At 41.6% G+C, this 11,304-nt stretch overlaps 1 protein-coding gene across 1 annotated transcript; it reads left to right on the top strand.

The window, feature by feature from the left end:
• Positions 1–2,833: 2,833 nt before the first annotated feature.
• Positions 2,834–10,077, top strand: LOC133011559 (integral membrane protein 2A-like). Its single transcript, XM_061079312.1, has 6 exons — positions 2,834–3,032; positions 3,393–3,530; positions 5,852–6,037; positions 6,896–7,006; positions 8,482–8,626; positions 9,760–10,077. The coding sequence occupies exons 1-6, from the start codon at positions 2,961–2,963 to the stop codon at positions 9,852–9,854; spliced, it is 747 nt and encodes a 248-aa protein (XP_060935295.1). The 5' UTR covers positions 2,834–2,960; the 3' UTR covers positions 9,855–10,077.
• Positions 10,078–11,304: the final 1,227 nt, after the last annotated feature.

Raw genomic sequence — 11,304 nt, 5'->3', positions numbered from 1 at the left:
TTCTGTCATTGCAGGTAGCTCTTATCACAATGGAAACAGGCTGTAATGTCATGATGATTGATGGCTGAGACTGACTTGCGATTCTAGCTTTTTTTCTGGACATGGGGAGGAAGTGGCGACGCAAAGTTCCTCTTTATTTACAGTCTATGGTTGCAACACACACAGGCTGGCTAGAAACTATCCAATTGGTAATGAAGACTTTCAGAAGGGCTTTTCTGCCCAAACTGGTGCAACTTCATCCTGTCCTTATTCTAACAGTACCCCACCACCCATCACTCCCTCCAACCTCCCCAGTCCCACCAGAGCTCAGCAAGAAATTATCACATTTCCCTGAGGGGAGCCAAGCCGAGAGGATGAGGAGCACAAGACAGGCAGACAGGCAGACAGGCAGACAGGCAGACAGGCAGTGCTATGGGAGACCGAAGGTAGCTTTAGAAGCTGATACTCGCAGGAAAGACTCATTTGTCACCCTTGTCTCAAAGCCATATGTGACTGCCAAGAGTGTGTGTGTGGGGCCGGGCGCGGATCCTGAGAGTGTGATGCACACTGATGTGGAAGGAGGCTTTGAAGCAGCATCACTCCTCTCCGCCACATGTCGACCCCCATGATCCGCTCTTTTGTTTCTCCATCTCCCGTTCTCCCGTTCTCTTTTTCACTCATTCTTTGACCACTAAGTGTTCTCCCACTCGAGGCACATGGTGATTATGGTGGGTCCACAAGACATGTCAGTGACGTTATGAGGCACTGAGCAGTGTCTAAATTTATGGTTCAGCGCAGCTCTGTGGCCAGCTATTACCATAGCAGTTCTGGGTTCTGTGTGTGTGTGTGTGTACTCTATGTATGGCTTTGGAGAAGCAAAAGGGACAAAGTCATTTGTCACTTGCGGCTTCACATGTCTGGTATTGAAATCGATGACAATTCTGTGAGGGGTGTGTGTGTGTGTGTCTTCATAGTTGTTGGCCAGCAAGTGGGTGATGTCATGCATCAGAGCTTCTTTTTCTCACACTTTACTAAGCCAACTGTGCCCCTGCAGACTTTCACAGTTTGCTGACATTGCGGGCCAGGAGTGTGTGTTTGTGTATTCATGTGCATGTGTGTAAGCCTATGTATTTTTAATGGCTTTTATTGGAACGTTTGCTGCAGACCACAGGGAAACATTGGCATCCAGAATCCTCATTGTACACGCCTGCCATCCACCATTATGACGCCTGCTACCTCTGCGTGCCTGTGCACAATAACACGGGTGTCCATTTGTGTGTGTTTTGCTGCATTCAGTCTTGAGAGGCACAGAAACTCGACCTCACAGGCGTGTTAGAAAGTTTGAGATGTAAACTGGATGGACGGCGAGTTTAATCCGCCGTTAATCAGCTCCTCGGAAAACTCACCCAAGCATCAGACACTGCAGATTGCTCTGCCTCTCCCTGTAACTCCCTCTCAGTGTTTTTTCCCAGTCATCATTTGACTCCCCCCCTGAATCACCCCATTTCACCCCCACCTGCCTCCACATTTCTTTCCCCAAACATCCCAAGTTTCCCTCAGACTGCGCCCCCCCCCCCCCTTCTCCTGTTGTGTGTGATGCTGAGAAGCCCTCAGGATTAAAATTTAAGTCTTTTGTTTATCATCTCAGCTATTACTGGTGATTCTGGTTCTCCCTTTCTCTTGCAGAATGTGTGTTTGTGTGTGTGTGTGTGTGTGTGTGTGTGTGTGTGTCTGTGTGTCTGTGTGTGTGTGTGTATGTGTGTGTCCACGCGTGCATGTGTGGGCAAGCTCTCAGATCAAACGCAGCGTAAGACGAGCCCATAAACAAGCCTTCAGGACCACTTAGGATTTTCAGGGAGAGCCAGTGTTTGGGGGGGCTGGTGGATGGGGAGTGAGCTGCAGAAATCAGCTGCTCTGTTTATGTACCTTTCAGTGGTGATTACCGGTCCAATCTGTCTGTTTAACAGAGGAAATATCATAGCCTGGCAGAGTTTGTGTGTGTGTGTTTGTCTGAGACTGCAGATGCAATATGGTACAGTTGCAGTGCAGAGGGCTGGAGGGATGCCCATGGAGTTGCGCGGAATTAGAGAGCCGGTGCTGCACTAAGTGTTTATTTACACTTATGTACAAGCCTGAGTCGGGAGAGTGAAAGCAGAGGAAGCAGAGGACCACCACAGACCAGAGAGAGAGAGAGAGGGAGAGGGAGAGAGATGGATGGAGGGAGGGAGGATATGTGTCAGACGGGCTGTATTGCCTTGGCATCGTCTTGTGTTTCCACACGGTGCTGTGTGTTTGTGTGTGTGTGTGTGTGTGTGTGTGTGTGTGTGTGTGTGCGTGCGTGCGTGCGTGCGTGCGTGCGTGCGTGCGTGCGTGTGTGTGTCAGTGTGAGTGGGCAGACACACTGGCAGTCTGTAGGAGGGAATGTATTTACAGAGTCTAGTGGAATATTCACTCAGATGAATTGACTACTATATATATAAACATACTCCAAGTATTTTCATGACACTACAGTTGAGTCAGTGCATGAGTGAATTTTTTCTCACGAGCTGTTCAGAATAGAACAGTGCAATAGGAAGTGTTTTCATCATGTGGGTAGTTGCCACCTGCCGCCACTAGATGCCGCCAAACAGACAGGACTCATCCCTGAGGAGATTGTTGGGGGAAAAGAGAATAAATTATTTTAACGTCCATAGTTAAAGCAACAGCGATAATCACATCAAATCAAATCAAATCATATCAAATTAAATTACTCAAACAAAAGCAGCACAGTATCTCTTGTGTAGTTTGAGTTCAAAGCACACTGTGCAGCTTCCGTCCTGGGCGACATCTTTAATCCCTCTGCGTGCACCGGAAGCGCTGGATAAAGCCGAGGCTGCAAAGTGCGTCACATCGCGGATCAGCCGAGAAGCACCGACATCACACCGCTGCACACTCCGCTTCTCCACCACCAGAAACCCACGTCCTCCAGCTCCAGCTCCAGCATGGTGAAGATCGCCTTCAACTCGGCCCTGGCGCAGAAGGCGCTGGGCAAAGAGGCGCCGGCCGCAGAGAAGGTGAGTTACCGGGCTTTCAGAGTCTGCAGCCCCGGTGTGTTAGCCAGGCCTGGCCCGGCCCGCACTGAGCACCTAGCTGCGACTTTACTCATGCATGTTCTCACAGGCTCTGTTTGTGGGATCATGCATGTTGCACATATGATATTTACATCGTCGCAGGGGTTTTGTTTTTCCTCTAAATGTTACACATGACGCAGCACCGCCCATCTCCTGCACAGCTGTTCTGCAGAGGCCCCAAATCAACTGGATTATTGTTGCTGAGGATCATATTCACTCTGAATAATAATTAGTGCATGCAATATTATATTCTGTCTGTGTTTATGTTTGTGTGTGTTTATGTGTGTGTCTGTGTGTGTGCAGGACCCTGAGCTGGCCTCTGCTCCTGTGGGCATCGAGGGCTCCACAGGTCGCTGTCTGCTCACCCTGCTGGGCATCGCCTTCATCCTCAGCGGGCTCATCGTGGGGGGGGCTTGCCTCTATCGATACTTTACTCCAAAGGTATGTATGTGTGTGTGTGTGTGTGTGTGTCTGTGTGCTCTTGTACAGCTATCTTTGTGAGGACCAGTTTGAGTGTACAACGGAGTGAGGACATTTTGGGAAAGTGAGGTCCTCACTTTGTGACCCCCCCTTTTAATAGACTGTTTGGGGGTAAGACTAGGTTTAAGGGTTAGATTTTGGTTATGTGTTTGTGTTGTGTGGTGTTGTGTTGTGTTATGGTTAGGTGGGTTTGTGTGTATTGTGGTTAGGTTAAGGGTAAGTATAAATTGGTTGTGTTTGAGTTTTTGGTTAGGCTGTCCATAATGAATGGGGTAATGGTTGATGGAAGTAAATGCAAATTCCTAGTTAGGATAGATGGGCAAAAATGTGTGTTTGTGCAAATGTTTTAATCTTATTGTTTCTAGTTGTATCATTTAAGTCATTAATAGGGGTTTCTTTGATATTTGATTGTTAAAGATGCCTCAGGAAAACGTTTAATAACTAGTTTTTGTTTTTATCTGTCCCAAATGAACTTTGGCAAACTGCCGCACCTCATTTGCTACAGTGAACGCATGTGATGCAAAATACTGATTACACAATCCAAAATGTTATATTGAAATTGCATAATGTTTTGCCTGTTTTAATCTGCACTTAAGCAAGGACTAGGAAATAAAAGAATACAATTATTATCACAATATTATTTATTATCAATAGCTATATAACAAAAGATCAGTCAATATGATTTGTCTTAAATTTAATTTCAGTGTCCGTTGAATTTGGGAGAAATGTTGTCAGTAGTTTGAAGAACAAAATCTACATTTTATTTTAACACATAGCTATACAAAGTAAAACCAAAGAAACTGATAATCTTGCTGTGGTCTCTTTTTTTCAAGAGCTATATATCCATACATTGCTTTGACACGGGGCAAACACAATGAGGAGGTATAATAACACCGAATAATTTTTAAGATCTACCTCAAATTAGTTGTTGTTTATCACGTCTGTAGAGGAAGAAGAATTCAACAACACATTCTTCATTCTGCAGCAAAAAGTCTTTACACTTAGAAATAGAGACATTTATCGATAATGACCGGTATGAAAATCTTCATCTTGTAAAAAGATCTTTGGCCATGACGTTCAGCCTTAAGTTCAGCCAGCATCACAATACATTGAGATGGACAATCACAGGACATACTTGACAGATTTTTGCATTTAAGTAAATAGAAAAGTTATTAAGCTACATGAAGTGTCTGGGGTTTTGCACCTCTCTCTCTCTCTATCGTCCTAATTATACACTGTTACTGTGTAATAAAGAGAAAATGCCAAAACCATTATCTTTAAAAGATTGTTGGTGCTTTGACTAGAGACAAGGGCAGGAGGAGTGTGGGGGGAGTGTTATTTGGGTTTGTGCAGAATTTTTGTGGCTGCTTGTGACTGCTGATGAGACACTGAGGCCTTGGTGGGAAACCAGAGTGCTGACTTTCGCCTGCTTCCGTCCTCATGAGAAAGTGCAGACTTCACCTATTTGAATTCTGCTGTGTTGTCAGTGGGGAGGGTTTTTCTCTGGGGATTTTCCTCTTATGCAAATGAAGCAAGTTCTAAACAGCTCATTAAACTATTCATTCAGTGTATAAATACCTTTTAGTTCCAATGGAATTCAACTTGTAGGTGTAGGAGATTAATCTTCTTTATTTATTCTGATATTTAACATTTAACAAGCTTCTTCCTTTTGTCTTCCTAAATTCTTAATCTTGTTGTTAAATTAAAGCAACAGTTTCCCAAAAGCAGCTGCTTGCCCTCATGTCAACTATAAAATTGTAAGAAGACATAGATTTTTAGTTATAAAATAATATTTACATGCATTCTTACAAAAATATACACAAAACACATAATTATAAATTAAAGAATATATTAAAGAACTTTGCAAAAAAATTCAGTATTGAGTCTATTATCCAACCTCTAGTCTGATAATAAGTCTGATAATCTGGTTCTCAGCTCTAAGCTTTATGAGACCAAGTCAAAAGAACTGTTGACTCCTGCCCTAACTCCACTTAACAGGCCCAAACCAAATTTAGCATGTGCTCTGGCGCCCCCTGGCAGCCAAAAGTTGCTACAGTATGTTATGTTTTTGAAGTTAGGCTGCTGTTGTTTGTTAAACTTGAGACACTGGCCCTACAAACAGGTAGACACTGCAGAGAACCCACTGGCTGTGTAAATCTGTGTGTGTGTGACGCTACATTGAGGAAAGTGCGACCATTAAAAGACATACATTTATAAAATGGATAACTAAATAACACTTTGATGGTGATTAGGCTTTGATTGGTTAATTTTTTCTCTGTTAGAGGTTATATCATGGCGCCATGCAGTTCAATGACATTTCCGGTGGAGCTAGAGGAGAGAACCAGCCGTACTACCTGCCCCGGGTCGAGGAGGAGGTGGAAATCTCTGACAACATGGCCGTCATCAGCGTCCCCCCTCCCCGCTTCAGATCTGGAGACCCTGCATACATCCTCCACGACTTCAACAGGGTGAGGACTAGGGACGGGAATCGGCAGGGACCTCCCGATACGATACTATCACGATACTTAGGTGGCGATACGATATGTATTGCGAATTTCTGTGGGTATTGCGATTCTGTAAGTATTGCGATTCGATATTACGATTTCCTGAGATTTCTTTTGGTTATTTTTTTTTTTAAATACTGGACCATGGAAAAATGTTGAATCATACCTTCAAATACAACACAGTCAAATTCAATCAGCTTTACCAGTTTTATTTCAAATATTAACATTAACTTAATGACTGCCGGGCAGCCAATAGAGAAAATAAATAAGATGTGCCCTATTATTGTATAACCCCTGTCAACTGCACACAAACTGACAGATTAAGAAATGTATGCCACTTAGGCTACTTTTAAACAATAAATAAAAGGTAAATTAAATAGAATGAATAACAGTTTACTTAAAATATAAACTTTGAAATAAACAAAGTAGGCTTTTGTTGTTTGCATGTAGGCAATGCTAGTGCTTGGGTATGTTTAGATTCTTGTGCAAAAACAAGAGCTGGTCAACATGCTCTGGGGTGATGTTGCTCCCCCCATATATCCCCCCGGTATAAACCAATAAATATGTTTTTAAAAAATAAAAAAAATAAAAAAAATTATTATTATTATTTTTTTTTTATTAAAAAATCGATTTGGGTGGCAGCATGGCGATTTTAAATCGTCATTCACAAGAATCGCGATTTGTACCAGAATCGATTTTTTTTCCCCCATCCCTAGTGAGGACGAGGATAAGACCCACAATGACAACCCCACACACAGTATTTCAGATGATTCAAACAGCTTGGTGAGATGGTTTAAATTCCCTCTGTGTGTGTGTGAGTAGAAGCTGACAGCCTATCTGGACCTGACTCTGCGGACCTGCTTTGTGATCCCTCTGAACACCTCGGTGGTGCTGCCCCCTCAGGATCTCATTGACCTCTTCTCACAGCTGATGGTGAGTACTAGTGATCACCTTGTGAACTGAGGACGCAGCTGCCAACGTAATGTTATAATAAAAACAACTTTATTCATATAGCACCTTTCAAAACAGCCAATAACACCAGATAGCGAAACACATTCAAGGAAAAGCCATTCAGTAAAATTACACTATGAGAGAGGTTATATAAGATCCATAGCTAACTTGGTTGATAGTAGAGCAACTGTAGTCAAATAGTTCTCTCAGTGAAACTTATGCATAGGCTCCAATATTAAGGACTAAATATGATCTGGGGATATCCAGGGATTTGCATAACTTCAACACGTCTGCAATTCCAGGACACACATCTTCGCCTATTCCAGGCATTCAGTTACTCATTGTGAATCAGACTAGTAATCACAACCAGTTATTGAGTCAGGCAAGTTTTTTATCCCCCTCTTTTCATTGTCTTTGGATATCTGACGTGAAAAACAGAAAAAGGCATCGAATGCACTTTTTTTGCATACGCCAAGTTTCCTTTGTTAGATCAAAGAGTAAAGCTGTGTCCCAACTTCAAACTACACGTTAATATACACTTATGATATTAAGCTATACACCACCACCCACAGATTGTATATTAAAATGTCCTAGGATAATGTGTGCACACAAAAATCAACTGTATTATTCATATGTCCCCAAACCATATGTAATTTTATCATGTTTCTATTGTGAACACACAACATACCTAAGACATGCTTTGATGTAGTGTGGCATTTACGTGCAAAGGAAACCAGCTCTGTGAGAGGCTTTATTTAAGCAAGAGAGCTTAAATTGCTAATATGCACTAAACACAGTGTAGCTGACGCAGATGTCATGTGTTTTTCATGCAAAGTATTAGGATGTGATCCACATTTTGATAATTAAATTAGTTATGTTACTAAAATTGTGGCAATCCATCCAATAGTTTTCATGATGTATTACTAAAACCAAAAACACTGGCATCCTTAGATCAGTGCTGATAGAAGAGCTATAAATGGTCAAATCTGTATCATAAATGGCTCTTTCCTGGTGTCAAAGTACTTTCCTCACATTAATAAGTTGTATTGAATTTAAATTTTACCAGTGAAAACAAAGTGCTGTGTAATCCCAGTTAAAGGTTTTTCCACATGCACTATCAGGTTCATATAGAAACAATCTTCAGCTTTAGATAGATGGAAAGTTGTCAGCAAGTTTTAAAGCAGTCATTTCAAATATGGTGTGACTTTTCACTGAGATTTCCACCATGTCATGTTTCAGAGCAGTTGGCTACTGGTGGGTGGTTGTGCAACTGGTGACTTTCATTATTTGATGTGTTTGAAAATGTAGAAGCTTGAGGATGATTCATTTATTACACAGAGTCCCTGCCACTGGTGGTTTTCACACTCTCTCCCGCTGCTGTTCTTCTTCCTTCTTCTATAAAAGTAGTTTAAAAAATGTTTTGTAATTCCTCCATGTTCCGTTTCTTTATGTCCCAGTCCGGCTCTTACCGCAGCTACCTGGTGCACGAGGACCTGGTGGTGACGGAGCGTATTGAGGACATCAAACCTCTGGGCTTCTACATCCGCCGGCTGTGTGACGGAAAGGAGACGTACAGGATGCAGCGTCGCTCCACCCTGCCAGGTACAGTGTAGTGCAAAGCCAGAACTGACAGACCCTGTCATCTTTGTTAACATCTGTTCTCATTAGAAAATAATCAGCATGTACTGCATATTTTTATATAGTTCTAAAGAGCATTTAACATTTTTTAGATATTTGAGGAAACAGGCTGACAGCCTCTGGGGAGCATTTGGAATGGCAGCAGTTGATTGACTGTGTGCCAACTTTGAAAACATCAAAATAAAATCCATTGTTTACAGAGCTGCAAACTGCCTGTGTCGTCTAGAGAGAGATCCATGAAAATAGATGACATGACTGGTCCCCTAAGTGAAGTCTAAGTGTACTGCGTGGGCTGGCTGCAGTATAGGTCACAAACCCTCCCTCCACCATGTTTGCGGATGGGATATAGGCCAAACTAAAAAGTACATGTTCAAAAAAATAGTTTCAGACATTTTAGATTGTTTTTATCACATAAGTTCGTTCATGTGTTAATTTCTCAGTTAGTTTGGTTTTAATTATTTATTTGATGCTATTAAAACTGGTGTGAAGCATCATTTATTGACAACTAAGACAACTGAATCATGACTTCAAATGTACAAGATGGCAGAGTTTAGGCCAGGTTATTTGACCCTCATTTCTTTGAAGTGGGAGTAAGTTGTGTCGTCCATCTTTGTATACAGACCCTTTTTTCGTCAAATTAACAAAGTGGACAACACTTATATTGGATGTGCAGTTATTGCAGAAACAGAAATTAAACTTTAATTAGTAATTTTCGGTAATAGCAGTTCTAATCAAAGTCAAAAACAAACATCAAGGCCAGGTAGCTGTTGTGGTTCTTAATAAAAATCATGAATTTCAGTCCATGTGATTTAAAGGGGCGTAATGATGCATTGGTCTGGAACAATATATTGATTAAATTAGCAACGATATAATTTATCAGAAAAAGTGAAATATTTCTAGGAGCACCATTACAGGGTTGTGCACACTTCTTTGACTTGACAAACCGATTTGGTGATATCGACAGAGAATCAGTATCGTTTCATGTTGTGATGAAACTGCAGATTTACACCCTTTGTGATTAATGTGTTAAAAACACATCAAACACACAGCGACTTGACTATTCGTCCCTAATATTTGTGTGTCTCTGCATTTGTCAGGTGGAGGTATCCAGAAGCGCTCTGCAGACGACTGCTTCACCATCCACCACTTTGAGAACAAGTTTGTGACGGAGACCCGGATCTGCAAGGTCTGATGGGAAAGCCTGAGCGTATACGTCGGAGAGAGAAAGCGAGAAAGAGAGTGATAGAGAAAGCCAGAGGGACAGAGAGAGAGAGAGATGATGGGAGTGGAAACAGGAGGGTACAACTTTGAGAAGTAGAAAGTTACTTTTGTATAAAAGATTAACTCCAATTTTTGCTTCCCCTGCTTTAACCACAGTGATAAGTGAATTTAAGTTAAAGCGTTAGAGCCTAACCCCCCCCCCCCCCCCCCCCAGCTTATCCTGCTCTTCCTCTGCTATTCTCCCCTGAACCTACATAGGTCATAATCCTTTTACTCAAGTGTTAACTAGTCTTGTACTGATAACCTGCGTCAGCCTGCTAACTAAGAATATAACTAAGTTTCATTTATGTTTTTATGTTTTTTGTTCTGTTGCCGTAGCTTTCTGCAGACTAATCTTATCGTTGTTACTGACGTGTTACAACATCTCGTCGCCTCCGGACGAGGGTCATTCTGCTAAATTATCTAGATATTAGGGGAAGCCATCCGTCTCAGCCGTGTCTGTGTGTCAGCCCACTCCTGTGGTTTGTAGAAATATACTACGTGTTTTAGTGTGATACAGCACAAGTCGCCCTGCGGAGGTACACTACAGTTCAGCACATGTCTTTGTCATTGTTTTGTTATGGATGGTACCAGAGGTGCACAAGCCCCGAGCTCTCAGTCTGCACTTTGTAGATATTTCTGAGAGTAACCTGCGGCTCCCAGAAGCCTCGGCTGTCCCTGGTGTGTCGTGATTTCATGTAACCCTGACGGTAAACAGTTAAACACCCTATATGACCAGTGTATGTGATTGTGTATAAACCTCATTTGTGACAGTAAACTTGAAGGACGGTTGATGAAAGTATAAGCTAATGGGAAATTTGACTCTAGTTTGAAATTTTTTATTTATAAGTTCTTATGGTCCAATATCATGGGATTGTCTTTACTGAGACAGTGAGAAATAGATTCTTGTAGGTTGAGCATCTCTTTTTTAACAATACTATATATTTAAAAATGTCACTGCAGTAACAATTATCTGCACAAATATGTTGGTTTGATGATGAAAGTCATAAAGAAAAAGCTTTGTATGAAGAATGAAAAAGTGGCTTTTTGACAAATAAAGTCTGTTTCCCACAAAATGTCTGCACAGAGAGACAATCAGACAGGAAATGTGCTCGTAAAACTGTTTATGTCTCCGCTTTTTAACTGAACACTAGAAGAATAGATAAAAAACCAATGTTGTGTACAGCTACTGAACTGAACTTCACTTTGTTGTTGAATAAAGTTGCATTTCTTTACCTACTGAACATTTTTGCAGTTTGCTTTTTTATAATAGCTCCAATGAAAGCAGTCAAATATTTATCATCCCATGCAAACTAGCACTGATGAAAATTGAAATTAGAAAGAGCAGACACATTTTATTGAAAAATAAATAGAAATACAAA

Source organism: Limanda limanda, chromosome 10 (genome assembly GCF_963576545.1).
Source record: "Limanda limanda chromosome 10, fLimLim1.1, whole genome shotgun sequence".
Taxonomy (NCBI): domain Eukaryota; kingdom Metazoa; phylum Chordata; class Actinopteri; order Pleuronectiformes; family Pleuronectidae; genus Limanda; species Limanda limanda.
Note: the sequence above shows the minus strand (reverse complement) of the source record. Positions and strands in the feature narration are given on the sequence as shown.

Excerpts from the sequence above, each read along its gene's own strand:
- LOC133011559 (XM_061079312.1), top strand. The coding sequence starts at position 2,961 with ATGGTGAAGATCGCCTTCAACTCGGCCCTGGCGCAGAAGGCGCTGGGC. Across the intron at positions 3,531-5,851 it reads ATCGATACTTTACTCCAAAG|AGGTTATATCATGGCGCCAT; the intron begins GTATGTATGTGT and ends TTTCTCTGTTAG. Across the intron at positions 8,627-9,759 it reads GCGTCGCTCCACCCTGCCAG|GTGGAGGTATCCAGAAGCGC; the intron begins GTACAGTGTAGT and ends TGCATTTGTCAG.